Source organism: Antechinus flavipes, chromosome 4 (genome assembly GCF_016432865.1).
Source record: "Antechinus flavipes isolate AdamAnt ecotype Samford, QLD, Australia chromosome 4, AdamAnt_v2, whole genome shotgun sequence".
NCBI classification, from domain to species: Eukaryota; Metazoa; Chordata; class Mammalia; order Dasyuromorphia; family Dasyuridae; genus Antechinus; species Antechinus flavipes.
Window position 1 is genome coordinate 183082501 of NC_067401.1, and position 16297 is coordinate 183098797.

General features: G+C 35.6%; 1 protein-coding gene across 3 annotated transcripts in view; it reads right to left on the bottom strand.

Moving 5' to 3' along the window:
• STX8 (syntaxin 8) overlaps positions 1-16297 on the bottom strand; it is a 287983-nt gene that overhangs the window by 254280 nt on the left and 17406 nt on the right. For all 3 annotated transcript variants that reach the window (XR_007953408.1, XM_051995682.1, XM_051995683.1), the window contains exon 4: positions 5469-5579. Coding sequence is in view for 2 of the 3 variants with exons in the window: in XM_051995682.1 (XP_051851642.1) it covers positions 5469-5579 (111 nt within the window). In the remaining variant the exon portion in view is untranslated. The remainder of the gene's footprint in view (positions 1-5468; positions 5580-16297) is intronic.

Consider the following 16297-nt stretch of genomic DNA (forward strand, 5'->3'; position numbering starts at 1 on the left):
GAATCCCAGATCACAGACCTGCAAGTCCCAACTGGGAGGATATCCCAGGCAGAACGTCCTCATCATGGGTAAGATTCCAATTTGGATATTGATCTATCATGACTTAAAATAGCCCAGGGGACAAAGGTAACTAAATGCCAGAAATACTGACTTCATTTTCTTGAGTGAATCCAGAAGGGGGAGCATTCCTGCCAGAGTCTGTCAAGAGTGAAGTTTTAGTCCTGGAGTGGCTAAGTCTAGCATATAGATAATGTATCCTTGTTGGATTTGGCCAAAATCCACTCAGGACAGTGTTCTTTACACTATATTTGTTCCCAGGGTTATTCAGCAGCTGCAAAAAACAATGAATAATAGTTCACTGTACTGTAATTATCCCATGGACATGGAGGGAAACTGAGGGCCGAGGCCTACAGAATCTTATCCCTATATCTAAAGATATAGATATCACAACATAGTATTTTCACCTTTTTTTGTTGTTTGCTTGCTTTTTGTTTTCTTTCTCATTTTTTTCCCTTTTTGAGCTGATTTATCTTATGCAGCATGATAAATATGGAAATATGTATAGAAGAATTACACATGTTTAACATATATTGGATTACTTGTTCTCTAAGGCAGGGAATAGGGGAAGAGAGGGAGAAAAATTTGGAACACAAGGTTTTGCAGGAGTGAATGTTGAAAACTACCTTTGCATATGTTTTAAAAATAAAAAGCTATTATTAAAAAAAAAAAAGAAAAGAAAATTGATTAGCAGACTGATTTCAGAAAAGCCTGTAAAGACTTACATGAACTGATGCTAAATCAAGTGAACAGAACCAAGAGAACATTGTACATAGTAACAATAAGATTATATGATGATCAACTGGGATGAACTTGGATCTTTTTCAACAATGAGGCAATTCAAAGGAAATTCCAATAGACTTGTGATGAAAAATGCCATCCACATCCAGAAAGAGAACCATGAAGATTGAACATGGACCAAAGCATAGTACTTCTCCTTTTTGTTATTGTTGTTTGCTTACTGATGCATGTTTTTTTTTTTTCCTTTTCATCTGATTTTTCTAGTGCAGCATAATGAATGTAGAAATACATTTAGAAGAACTGCACATACTTAATCTATATCAGATCATTTGCTATCTTAGGAAAGAGAAGAGGGAGAAAATTTTGGTATACAATATTTTGCAAAGATGAATGTTGAAAACTGTCTTTAAAGACAACTCTTGAGATACCACTACATACCTCTCAGATTGGCTAGGATGACAGGAAAAGATAATGCTGAATGTTGGAGGGGATGTGGGAAAACTGGGTCACTGTTACATTGTTGGTGGAACTGTGAATGGATCCAGCCATTCTGTAAAGTAATTTGGACTATGCTCAAAAAGTTATCAAATGGTGCATACCCTTTGATCCAGCAGTGTTACTACTGGGCTCATATCCCAAAGAGATCTTAAAGAAAGGAAAGGGACCCACATGTGCAAAAATGTTTGTGGCAGCTCTTTTTGTAGTGGCTAGAAACTGGAAATTGAATGGATGCCCATCAATTGGAGAATGGCTGAGTAAGTTGTGGTATATGAATATTATGGAATACTATTGTTCTGTAAGAAATGACCAGCAAGATGATTTCAGAGAGGCCTGGAGAGACTTACATGAACTGATGCTGAGTGAAATGAGCAGAACCAGGAGATCATTATGTACTTCAACAACAATACTATATGATGATTAATTCTGATGGAAGGGGCTCTCTTCAACAATAAGATGAACCAAATTAGTTCCAGTTTTTTATTAATGAAGAGAACCAACTACACCCAGCGCATTTAAATGAGTGTGGACCACAACATAGCAATTCCACTCCTGTTATTATCTGCTTGCATTTTCTTTTCCTTCTCAGGTTATTTTTACCTTATTTCTAAATCTGATTTTTCTTGTGCAGCAAGATAACTGTATAAATATATATACATATATTGTATTTAACATAAACTTTAACATATTTAACATGTATTGGTCTACCTGCCATCTAGGGGAGAGGGTGGGGGGAAGGAGGGAAAAAGTTGGAACAGAAGGTTTTGCAAGGGTCAATGCTGAAAAATTACCCATGCATATGTCTTGTAAATAAAAAGCTATAATAAAAAAAAAGAAAGAAAACTGTCTTTACATGTATTTGAAAAAATAAAATATTATTTTTAAAAAACCCATCAACCTCACATTTGTAGAAGGAAAAGTAAAACTATTAGTAACTACCAAAAAAGTAAGGGCAAAGAGAACTATGAAAACAATGTGAATCAAAACATAGTATTTTTTACTTTTTTGTGTATACATACACATATGAGGAAATAATAGTTCAAAGTCCATTGATTCTGAACTTAATAAGCTATCATAATCTTTCAAAAATTCATGATAATTTCAAACTTTCTTCCAAGCCAATATTAAAAATTACACACAGTCAAGAAACAAAAAGAATAACTCAATTTCTCTATTAGTACCTCTCTGGCACTCTTCATATTTGTCGAGGATAAACTCAATTTGATGGCATAGATAGTAATACCAAATAACTGACTACAGCAATCCCCCAAAGAAGCTATAAGCCAGGGGTCCTCAAACTATGGCCCACGGGCCAGATGCAGCCTGCTGAGAATGTTTACGCAGCCCTCCGGGTTATGGCAAAATCAGACCGGAAGTGACATTTGACCTAAACTCACGTTAGCAAGGCACACTTCCAGCACTGGGCTGAGGAGGAGGAGACAGAGTGTGAGGCAATTCCGTGGTGAGGTGAGTTCCCAGGCCGAGGTGTGTAGTGGGGGGTAGGGAGAGAGATGCAGAAGACGGAGAACTGACTAGTCCGCAGCCTTGTACACTAACAGCAGCTACCACAACAGACAGGCGCGGGGGATGTACAGTGCATGCTGCGCATGTCATGGCCACTGCAGGGGAAATTCACTGCAGCAGTGAAGGTCGGAAGCGGGAGCGTGAAGAGCGGGAGAGAGTGCGGGAAATGGAGGCATCACAGCGCAGAGGCAGCTTGGAGAAAGTTGGGCATTGCAGTCTGTATGTCTCTATGTGTGTGGGCAAAATTATTGCTGGTATATTGTTTTTATAGCGCTGTGTGTGTGTGTGTATATATATAGGTATTTTACTAATAGCAACTTGGAATCCCTAGGAAATAATGATGTCAAGAAAAAGAAAAATTGACTCGGAGTGTAGGTTATTTAAAGAACAGTGGACTTATGATTACTTTTTCATGCAGTACAAGGAAAGAGCTCTATGTCTGATATGCCAGAATATAGTGTCTATGTTCAAAGAATATAATTTGCGTTGACACTAGGAAACTCAACATAAAGATAAATATGATTGTTTGGTTGGAGAAGTAAGAAAAGATAAAATATTAAAACTGAAAAATACATTGACAACTCAGCAAAATACTTTTGTGAAGCAGAAGCAGCTAAATATTTCATCACTTTGAGCAAGTTTTCAAGTTGCCAAGATAATAGCACGCACTGGCAGACCATTTGTGGAGGGAGAATTTGTTAAAGAATGCCTTCTTTCTGTTGCCAAAGAGATATGTCCAGAGAAGGCCGATTTATTTAGTACGAGTCTTTCAGGATTTACAATTACACGGAGGATTGAAGAAATGGGAGACAATCTGCATCAGCATGTGCAAAACTCCATAAAAAAAAATTCATATTTTTCCTTGGCACTCGACGAAAGCAATGATGTTCGTGATTCTGCACAACTTCTAATTTTTATTCGTGGGACGAATGATTATTTTGAAGTCATAAAAGAGCTTACTATACTGCAAAGCATCAGAGGAACAACTACAGGAGAGAATATCTATGAAAAGGTTTGCCAAACTATGAATGGTTTGGAGCTGGACTGGGCTAAACTAGCCAGTGTGACAACTGATGGTGCTCCTAGCATGGTGGGGTCTAAGAAAGGAGTAATTGCTTGCATTAACCAAGAGATGGACAAACATAACCATTCTCATCCAATAGCCATACACTGCCTCATCCACCAACAAGCGCTGTGTAGTAAATCACTGAAGTGGGACTCTGTTATGAAAATTGTGGTATCTTGTGTTAACTTCATTAGAGCTAATGCACTAAATCACAGACAATTTCAGGAATTTCTGTCTGAGCTAAATGTTGAGAATGAAGATGTTCTATACCGCACAGAAGTCCATTGGCTGAGTCAAGGGAGAGTTTTGAAACATTTCTATGACTTACTTCCACAGATTACAACTTTTCTGCTTTCAAAAAACAAAGAAGTACCAGAGCTCAATGATGCAGAATGGAGATGGCACCTTGCCTTTCTGACAGATATAACAGAGCTACTCAACAATTTCAATATGCAACTTCAAGGAAAGGGGAAGCTCATCTGTGATATGCAATCACATGTCAAAGCATTTGAAGTAAAATTAGGCCTCCTCATCAAACAAGTGAAGGAGGAAAACTTCTGCCAGCTCCCCACAACTCAAAATCTGTTAGCAGAAAAACCGCTGATTACATTCCCAAACAAAACATGTGTGGATTCACTGGAAAAATTGCAAAAGGAGTTCCAATTTAGATTTAAAGAGCTTCATTTCCATGAACAGGACATACAGCTTTTCTGTAACCCATTTTCTATTGACATTGAAAATGTGGATACAATTTACCAAATGGAACTGGCTGACCTGCAGAATTGTGACTCTCTGAAAGACCCATTCAAGCCAAGCAGCCTTCATAATTTCTATGCATCTCTCCCATCGGAGACATATCCTCATCTTAGGAATCATGCACTCAAAATGGCAACCATCTTTGGCAACACATGTCTGTGAAAAGACTTTTTCTAGAATGAAACATTTGAAATCTCCAACCAGATCAAGACTAACGGATGCCCACTTGCATCACTTGTTATGACTAGCAGTGACAAATATGGAACCAGACATTGACCATCTCATTAGCCAAAAGCAGGCCCATAGTTCCCATTGAAATACTGGTAAGTTTGTTGATTTAACTTTACTTCATTTTAAATATTGTATTTGTTCCTGTTTTGTTTCTTCACTTCAAAATAAGATATATGCAGCGTGCATAGGAATTTGTTCATAGTTTTTGTTTTTACTATAGTCCGGCCCTCCAACAGTCTGAGGGACAATGAACTGGCTCCCTATTTTAAAAGTTTGAGGACCCCTGCTATAAGCAGTCTAGAAGAGATGTATTCCAAGGACCCAAAAGTCATTTACTACTTTAATTTGTACTCTACCTTGCATTATTTCTATCTACCGTAAAGTTCAACCATATACTACTTTAGAAATACATTATTTCAGTTAAATAAAAGAAAGAAAATTAATAAATTAAACAAAATTGAAAGATAATCTATCTGACTATAAATGAAGGCGACTTTTTCTTCTCAAAGAAATCAATCATTAAATTACAAGCAAGTAGTCTTCAGGAATAAATTGTTACCCACCAACTAAATATTATTAAGTTAGAGCACTATACCTGATCAGATCTGGTTCTGTACCATCATTTTTATAGGATGCTTGCAGTAGTCTTTCACGGGTAACAAGGTCATCCAATAAGTTCTGTCTTCGATCCCTTTCAAGCTGTGTTCTGAAGATTTCTTGTTAAGGTTCAATAAGATTAATAACCTAGTCTACATTGTAAAGTTAACTAAGTTTTAATTTAAAATCAAATTATCTATAAATATATCTTTTATTATTATTATCTTCACCATTTCAACAGCAATTTTGTCTATCAATAATTTAGATATTAATACTCAAAATACACTTTTGATTTTTAAAAGAAATCAAATTTTGGTACAGTAGGTTTTCTATAGCAAGGAATATTTGCATTGTGACACTTTTAAAATTTTCAAATTAAAAAAACAAGAGAAAAATGTATCTACCTTGAAGATTTTAATAATTGGAAAAAATTGATAAAAGGATATTTCTTATGCAAATTACTGAATTCAGTCAAAAAATGATCCACCTATTGAATCTTAGAGGATTTGCTTTTAACTTTGTCATAAGAAAAACACTAGACACAATTTAGTTTATAAACACTTCTGGGTGACACTAACAAAAACTATCATATGAGATTTTTATATTACCTTTCTTCTGAAAGAAGAATATAAACTATTTTAACTTATTCCTAGGATATTAACTCCACTTGCAGGAATGCAAAAAATAAGTCCCAGTTGTTAAAACTAGAATATATTCCAGGCTTTCAGTCAAGTGACTTCTGAAAAATTGCACTGTCCTTTGCTAAAGCACTGCCTTTCAAAAGTGCAGGTCTGACCATGACATTTCCTAACCAAAACATTCTAATGCCTTCCTTATTGCCTAGAAAATAAAACAAAAATTAAGTTAAATATTAACAATTAATAACAATTTAACCTGAATCTAGACTCATTTCTCATTACTCTCACCGATTTACACTGTGTCAAACATAGACTATCATGGAACATCCTACAAACACATCAAATCTCCTGCTTCCTCCCAGGCTGCTCCATTTCCCCAATGCTTGGAATTCTTCAAAGGCTCTCCCCCAAGTGCCATTTTCTACCAAGGGACTTTTTTGTTGCCTTCCTTTATTGGTACTCCCCAACTCAAATTTACTTTTCATGTATTTCACATTTATTCCTGTTGTACAAAATGTACCTTCTTTCAAGCTAGAGATAGTAATACAAATGCTAAGTATTTAATAAATGCTCACTGAAGATGATTTAGGCCAATTCCAATAGACTTGTGATGGAGAAAGCCATCTGCATTCAGAAAGAAGACTATATGGGACTAAATGTGGTTCATAAGTTGCTTTTTTTGCTTTTTTGCTTGCTTGCTTTTTTTCCCCTCATTTTTTTCCTTTTTGATGATTTTTCTTGTGCAGTATGATAAATATAGAAATATCTTCAAAAGAATTGCACATGTTTAAACTATATTGGATTGTTTACTGTCGAGGGGAGGAGGGTGAGAGAAGAGAGGGAGAAAATTTTGGAACACAAGATTTTGCAAGGGTGAATGTTGAAAACGATCTTTGCATGTATTTTAAAAATAAAAAGCTATTATTTTAAAAAAGAGAGGAAAAAAAGAAATTGTCATGGAGATCTTGCCTAGTTTTAGAAATTTTAAAATGTCATATTATAATAAAAATGTGTTTGAAAGAGAAAAAATAAATTCTCAATGAATTGAATTGAATTGAATAGGTAGCAAATTCTAAAGAAGAATTTTAAAATGATACTGAGTAGAGCAGTGTAACCTTACTTCTCAATATACTCTCCTCTCCTCAAAATACTAAACATACTTCAGTATGTTTGTGGCATGCATTAGGAAATGCTGCAAAAACCAATCTTTCTAGGGGCAGCTAGTTGGTGCAATAGACAAGAGCACCAGTCCTGAAATCAGGAGGACCTGAGTTAAAATGTGGCCTTAAAACTTCCTAGTTGTGCGGGCTAGTCACTTAACCTTAATTGCCTACACACATGCCCCTCCCCCAATCTTTCTGTACTGAATGGAGTCTTCACTAATACATTCTAATAATTCTAATAATTCTGACCCTACTAGAAATATGCTGTCCAATTCATCCTAACTGGATATAATATCAACTGTGACATGTGAACATAAATCAAACTCTTAGAGGTGGAAGGTAGAGATTATATTATCCAACTTTCTTACTGAATTTTATCTTATTTTAATTATACCTTTAGTTTTTATATTTGTTTCTAAATATATTCCTAGGATATACCCAAAAGGTATCCCTTGTAAAAAAGTATTTAAAAGACAAAAAAAAGTAGTTCAGCAAAACTAATAATCATAACTTGCAATATTATACAATATTCCAAACCTCTGCAAGGAAAGGATAACCTCTCCCATATTTTAGAGAGGTCTGCAGAGTTTAAATAACTATCCAAGATCTCCCACCAATTTTTAAAAGCAAGACTTTAATACAATCTAAAGATACTCACATTAAGCTCAGGAAAGGCTTCTATCACAAAGTGGAATTTTAGCTTGGATTTGAAGCAGATGAATAGAAAGAAAATTCCAGTCAGGGAAAATGCACAAAGGCAAGAAATGGAAACATCTGGTACAAGGACAGCAAGAAGATCAATGTCACAGAATATGTGGGAGTAATATAAGCAAATTGGAAAAGTAGGATGTAACCAGGGCTTTGGATGCTAAACACGAGGGTTTCATAATTGATCCTGGAAGTGACAGAGCAACTGGAGTCTACTGAACAGGAAGTGACACAATCAGACCTGCATTTTGGTAAGATCAATTTGACAGTTGAGTTGAAGATAGATTGGAATAAAAATAGATTGACAGCAAGGAGGACAACTAGAAAATTATTGTAATAGTCAAGACATGAGACGATAAGGGCCGTGATAGTGATAGGAGAAAAGGGGGTATGTATGAGAAATGTTACAAAGGCAAAAATGATGGGACTTGTTAATAGATTGGAATTGGGGAGAGGGTAAGAAAGTGAAGACTCAAGGATGACACTTATGTGTTGAGCCGAGGTGTGCCCTCAATGGTAATAAAAAGACAGGAAGAAGGAAGGGCTTAGAAAAAAATGAGTTCTATTTTGGATATAGTTAGTTTAAAAGGTTTATAGGACATGCAGGCAGTTGGAAATAGCAGTTAAGAGAGAGGTTAGGGCTGCATAAGTAATTCATGGGACCTGATATCTCAATAGTACATAGGGAGAAAAGAGCCTAAGAATGAGCTATGGATGATACAATTACAGTATACGCCCTTCACTTTCTCTTCCTACCTATCTGATTCCCCTTAGTCTCCTTTGCTGGATCTTCATCCAGATCTAAAACTAAGCTCATTATCTTTCCCTTTATACCTTACCTGCTTCTACAATCCATGTATCCTAACTTGTTTACTGTTCCTTACACAAGACATTTCATCTCCTTAATCTGTTCATGTTCACTCATTGGCTGTTCTTCATGCCTGGAACTCTCTCCCACCTTATCCCTGCTTCCTGGCTTCCTTCAACTCAAAGATAAAATTCTACCTTCTAACAAGAAATAGATTTCCCCTTAATGCTACTGTCTGACTGCTGTTGAGTATCTCTAATTCAGCATGTATGTGTTTATGTATACATACACACAAAACACAAACACACATTTGTTCTCTCCCCCATTAGATTATTAGTTCCTTAAGAACAGAGACTGCCTTTTTTTTTTTTTTTTTTTTTTTTTTTTTTTGGTCTTTTCTTTGAATGCCTAGTGCTTAGTATAGGAGTTGGCACATAGTAGAAACTCAATAAACCTTTAGTGGCTATAATGTAAGACAAAGAGGAGGACCGGGACAGAGAATTGTCACAAAAACACTAGAGAAGAAAGAAAAGATGGTAATGGTCAGTGTCAAAAGCTGCAAAGAAGTCAAGAAGGAGGAGGACTATGAAACGTCATTAAATTTGACAATTAAGAGATTACTGGTAACTTTGGGGAGATCAGTTTTTATTGAATAATTGGATCAGAAGTCTGACTGCAAAGAATTAGGGAGAAGAAATGAAGTAGAAACACTTATTTTAAATGTCCTTCTTAAGAGTTTAGACCTAAAAGGGAAAATATATATGAAACAATAAATAGGAGATGAAAAGATCAATTGAGTGTCTTTTCAAGATAGTAAAAAGGGAAGCTAGCAGTAGATAGGGAATGACTGAAGACAGGAAAGAGTGAGGATAATAGAAGAGGCAATCTGCTGAAGAAAATAGAATGGATTACATGTATATGTAGAAGATTTTGCCTTGTCTAGGGGATACAGATGTGAGAGAGGTGTAAAGGTTAAAATATGGGAAGGATCAGCATTTAAGCAGAACCATACATTTAACAAATCAATAAAGTATATGGTTAAATTAGGAGGTTTTGACATGAATAAGAGCACTAGATTCATAGAAGACTAAGTTTTGAATTATGATTCTGCCACTACCAATACTTATAATTCCCCTGTATCCATCAAAAGAGCTGACCAAGTTTAGATCTTTATATCACCTACAGTTGTAGATACCTTCAAGAACTTGTTCTTGGAAATTCTAATTTCTTTCCTTATAATTTTTTTTTCCTATCTTATTTCTTCTAAGTCCTACCCTCTTCCCTGTTAATCACAGTCCCTTAGATAAGGAAAGAAGGACAGAAAAATGAACACAATATAAAAATGAATACCAATGAATTACCAATAAAACTAGACTAATTTTTAAAGAAAATAAATGCAACCAAAAATGAATATTAAAGAATAATGGGGCTGGAAGCTAAAGGCCACCTGCTAAGACTGATATCAGAGAAAACAAAAGGACGTGGGGATTTTTTTTTTTTTAATTATGATGAAGCCAAGTGGATGAAAGAAGCATTAAGGGTACTGGTCTATATAAATGGAATCGTAATAATGACTGAAAACGAGGGCAGAGCTGTTTAGCTTTTATTCTACTACTTGTTCTACTTATAACAAAAACTTTGAACTGGGAAAAATAAAACAAAAAATTGGTTACCAGGGAATGGAGACCCAAAGTAAATGATATGGTTTGCAAGCATTGTGCAAAAGATTTGACTAATTTTGCTAAAAAAGATTTGGTTATCTTGACATACAGCATTGACTCAAGGCACCAAAAAGAAAGATCTTGACCAGTGGAACAGAGTCTACAAAAGTGGAGAAATGTTTCAAATTTCACAAAAAGAAAAAAGGCAGCATCTCTTGATAATAAGATAATCAGTTTCATTTCTATTTATTCCTATTAAAATCCTATAACACATATATTATAGAGAGGGTTTAGGAGTACTTAAAATGAGAAGCAGTGATCACTAAAAGCCAGGATGATTTTACCAACAATAATCTTGCCAATACAAAAATATTTCTAACTGTTCCACTCTATTTGGACCTACTTTTATACTATTTTGTAGATCCTAAAGGATCTGAAGACTAAAGGAAAAACATAATAGCTATCTTCAAATATTTTTAGAGCTTTCATGTAGAAGGGCATATACATTTAATCTATTTGACCACAGAGCAAAGCCAGGAGCAATGAGCAGAAGACAAACAAGTTCAATGTCAGAAAAAACTTAATTGTCCAAAAGTGGGGCAAATGGCCTCCAGAGGTGGTGGAATGTCCTTCATTAAATGTGTTTAAGTAAAAACTGGGAAACCATTCGTCTGGATCGTATAAGGCACACCTTTTATGTACGGCTACATGACTAACACTCATGAATCCTGTGATTGTGTGATATGTTTATGAATGTGGGGTGATCTATCTAAAGGTTGCAGCTCACATGTCATCTATGTCTTTCCATCTTATGATTTGTATATGACTTCTCCCAAATTGTCCGAAAGCAGCCTACAGAATGTGCACTGATCTCTTAATATTGAATTACTAGTAGAAAAGTTTACAGAGTATCGACAATCTTACTATACAGAGCCCACTTCATATTCAGGTCATACAGTTCTCAAATTAAATTCAAAGTGTTATAAAACACTCAACTTCACAATTCTTTACTGGCAATGTGTTACAGACGATTCCTACTCACCAAGAATACCAATGTCCTTTAATTGACCCTTAATTTTAATCCTTCTAAGATTGTGCTAGCTCTGATCTCAAAAAAAGTTCTTTTGTGGAAAAGATGTAGATTAAAAATTAGTACTATAAAGATGTAAAATAAATCCAACCATTCTGGAGAGCAATCTGGAATTATACCCAAAAAGTTATCAATCTGTGTATACCCTTCGATCCAGCAGTGTGACTACTGGGCTTATATCCCAAAGAGATACTAAAGAAGGGAAAGGGGCCTGTATGTGCAAAAATGTTTGCAGCAACCCTTTTTGTGGTGGCTAGAAACTGGAAAATGAATGGATGCCCATCAACTGGAGAATGGTTGGGCAAATTGTGATATATGAATGTTATGGAATATTATTGTTCTGTAAGAAATGACCAGCAGGATAAATCCAGAGAGGCTTGGAAAGACTTACATGAACTGATGCTGAGTGAAATGAGCAGAACCAGGAGATCATTATACACTTCAACAACAATACTGTATGAGGATGTATTCTGATGGAAGTGGGGTATATTCAACAAAGAGAAGATCTAATTCTGTTCCAATTGATCAACAATAGACAGAATCAGCTACATTCAGAGAAGAAACACTGAGAAATGAATATGAACTATTTGCATTTTTGTTTTTCTTCTCAGGTTATTTTTACCTTCTGAATCCAATTCTTCCTGTTCAACAAGAGAACTGTTCAGTTCTACACACATATATTGTATCTAGGATATACTATAACATATTTAACATGTATAATACTGCCTGCCATTTAGGAGAGGGGATGGAAGGCGGGAAGGGAAAAGTTGGAACAGAAGTGAATGTAAGGGATAATGCTGTAAAAAAATTACCCATGCGTATGTACTGTCAATAAAAAAGTTATTAAAAAAAAAAAAAAGGTAGTCTCTTGTACCTGGGATGTAACAACAACAATAATAGCTGCTACTATCTTATCCTTTTTCCTACTGTTTCAAAAGAAAAGAAAACTTATTTTTCTGAACATATGAGACATGAAACCTCCCCTATTATGACATGGAACACCCCCTAAACATGTTAAATACCTGACAAAAGTGATGGCTCTAAAGGAAGTCAAACCAATTACTCTGTAGTTGTCTAAGTAATAATATCAAAAAGAGAGGACTTTTCAGAAAATTTATATACCCTCAGAATTTTTGAGAATTTATGATTTCCTCTGGATAATCGTGAATTACCTACCTAGAGTTCTATTAAATTCTCCAAACTACTGCTTATTCAAGAAAAACACTTGCTTTTTGACTGATTCTTAGAATTCTTTAGATTAAAAACTAATGGGGAAATGAGATAATAAAATCAAAATCTATCCAGGAAAGTTAGTACAACTCTAATTAACAGGATTTATAGTTAAGACTTAAGATTTATAATTTGTAGTAATAATATTTAAAATAGTCTATTTCTGACATTTATCAAACAAACTATGTATAAGCAACTCCTGATTTCCTTACTAAAAGAGAAGAATAATACTGACCTAGACAAACCAAGATTAGAGATATCTTAAAATAGATTGATAGCTTTTAAGCTTTTTAGAGCAAAACTGTATTCCTAATTATTCCTTATTGTGGTGTTCTCTTCTTTTATATAATATATGATGGTTCTCTGGGAGCAGGTTTCTTGGGGAGGTTTTCTGGAGGTAGTCTTAGTTTTGGTTCAGAGTAATAATCACTCCAAATACAGCCAAATGATAAAATCCAAATGTTTATTTTCTCCTTCCAAGTCTTGGGTCCGGTTAGCTTTCTTAGAGGCCTATCTCTCTCCTTGTTTCCAAGAGCTCTTGCAGTTTGTCCTTTGCCTCTGCTTTCTTCAGCCTCCAGCCAGCACAAAGGTGGAAGATGTAATGAATCTGACTGCCTCCAAGAGTGGGCTTGAGGGCTTCTTTATCTCCCAGAGTGTTCTCTGGCTCTGAGAGCTTCTTGCTTATAGGCTGTTCACTGAGTACACACCAATCATTATATCATTAGGAAACCATTATTTGTTGTATGATTAAATCAATCCTAAACTAGATTTAAACACTGTCTCTTCAATTCCACTTAGTACTTTGTTTCAAGTTCTGGCCCATAACATACCCTCATAGGATCAAATCAATCATACTGAACCATGCTAAATTAGATAATTATTGTCTCTATCAATTCTAATGACTTATCACTCTAAGTATTCTAACATCTCCTGCTTTCTTTTGTTTTGGATCATAAGGTGGTCATGACCTCTCTGACTTCTCAAGGAGGTAAGAAACCCAAAAAAGAAGGTGATCACGCCTTCCCTGACTGCTCAAAAAAGAAGTGAAAACACCATAAAAAGAAGGTGGTCAAGCCCTCCCTGACATCTCAGGAAGGGAGATGAAAACACCAAAGGAAATAGGAAATCAAATCAGATTAGCGGATTTCTGAAGGGGCTCACTTGAAACAGGTATACATAAATCCATCAATATGGGAGGTATTACACATAATTACATAAGCACATAGCAATATAACACAGGCTAGTAGTAATGTAACAAATAATATGAATCAACATGAGAATTTACACATGTCCATAAGTCCTAGAAATCGTTCAAAAGGAGTCCATTGTTCATTAATTCATGTGCCAGGAATCCAATAATTCCTGCAAGCTTTGAAGCACTGCAATAGTCTCATCAACAATTTTTCATCTCAAGTAATCCAATAACTCCTGCTGGTTTTCATGAAACAGTCTCATCTTGTATTAGGGAATTCAATGATTTCTGAAGATTTCAAAGTTCTTTTAACATTCTCATTGTCAGCCATGCTCTTTCAATGTCAGATGTTTCTTAAATCTTCTTTGTTTTGAGGTTTTTCTCTTTTTCTGTTTCTCTCTGATGGACAAGGCAAATACAGCTCATTGGCATCCATCTGATTCCTTCTCCATCTGTATCCTTCTCTGTAAAAATATAAGCAAACCCTCTCTCCCAGGCAGTTAACCTATCTAATTCCCTTCTATTTGCCACTTTGGGGATTTCTTCTCATCATCTGGCAATTACATTGGAGCTGTTTGCACTGGACACTGCCCTGTTGGGTTAAAAAGTCTGTATTCTCCCCAGCTGTAATCCTGATTGCTTTTCTGTTGGTTGATCATGTAATCTCTTTGCATGTGATTACTTTTAGGCTCATTGATCACATCAGAGTCCTGACCTTCTAAAGACTCTCTCAGCTGTATAACCTCAGCTGCCATCATACCCTACCTATCTTTTGACTGATACCTTGGAACTGGGTCCTGCCTCTCATTTCTCTGGGTCAATCTACATTCAGAGGCCCAGTGAAAGCCTCAGTTGCATTTTGGACATGGGGTTTTGGGTTTTCTCTCACTCTGTCTTCTCACTCTATCTCCATTTCTACACTGGGCTCTCAAAGGTCCAACTTTTCCACACTGAAAACATTGACGAGTTTCTCTAAAAGTCCCTTGCCAAGAGGGACCTTGTCTTCCCATGCTCATCATAATCTGAGTATAATAAGCATTTGTGTCCACTGTGGCACAGCGCCTTATGATCTCCTCTAAAAGAGCATCTTTGTCTAGTCCTCATATAATTCTTTTGCAAACCTCATTGACATTTTCCTTAGCCAGATGTCTGGTCATTAGTTCTATTGCTGTATTGTCTCCAATGGTTCTTATTACAGATGTTTGCAAACGTCCCACAAAATCTGCTAACAGTTCATTGGGACCTTGCTCTATTTTTGTGAAGGGTTTACATCCATCTTTCTGTCCGGGAAGAGAATTCCAAGCTTTTATTGCAGCCTTAGAAATTTGTTCATACATTGGTAGAGGTTAATAAATCTGTTCTGAATTTTCTCCATACTGATCTTCACCAGATAGTTGGTCAAAAGCTATTTGTACATTAGCTCCTATTTGCCTATTGCATTGGGCTTGAATCCTACATAATTCATGAAACTCTGAAAGCCACAACAAATTTTGTCCAGGTTCTAAACATGTCCTAGCTATGGATTTCCAATTATTCAGGATTAGGATTTCTTAAGACAAATTATCTGGTAATAGCTTAACATAAGAGGATGTAGCCCCATAAAGAGTGCAACCCTTTTTCAAATCTTTAATTTTTTTCAAATTAAAAGGAATGTATTTTCTCTCTTTTTGACTTGAAGAGTCAAGCTTTTCAATCACAGGATATGCATTTATAAAATCAGATATATCTTCTCCTTCATTTTTTGCCTTAATTAATGCCTTTTCTAATCTTGTCATATTCTGCTTCACAGGAGATGCTGATTGTGTTTTTGCCTCTCTCCCTCCCCCTTTTTCCTCCACCCATGAAGGGTTAATTGAGGGGGGAGGGTCATGAGATGTGAAATGATCTAATTTCTCCTGCTGTGAAGTATCACACTCAGAATTGTACTTAACTCCATTCTTATCTGATTCTTCCTTCTTTTTACCTAGTTTAGTTGGCCCTCCCCCTCCTGCTCTTTCTTCTTTTGCCTTATTCTAACACTTAAATAATTTCCTAAAGCCAGTTGTATTAAATTATATGTATTAAGTATGTCTTTGAAAATTGCATTTTTATTGCAGAATTGACAAAGATTCTCTCCTAATTTCCACTCCATTGAGTTTGGATTAGAATTGTAGTATTCACCCAGTTGTTCTCCTATTAATTTCCACTAATCTAGATTCAATTCTTTTTCCATAGAGAACCAAGGACATATGTGCTTTACAGTTTCTAAAAGTTCAGTGATCTGCTCCAAAATTATAATCAAACCTTGGTTTTTCCATAACCTTGACAATGCTCTCTAAACATTTTCCTTGAACAGAA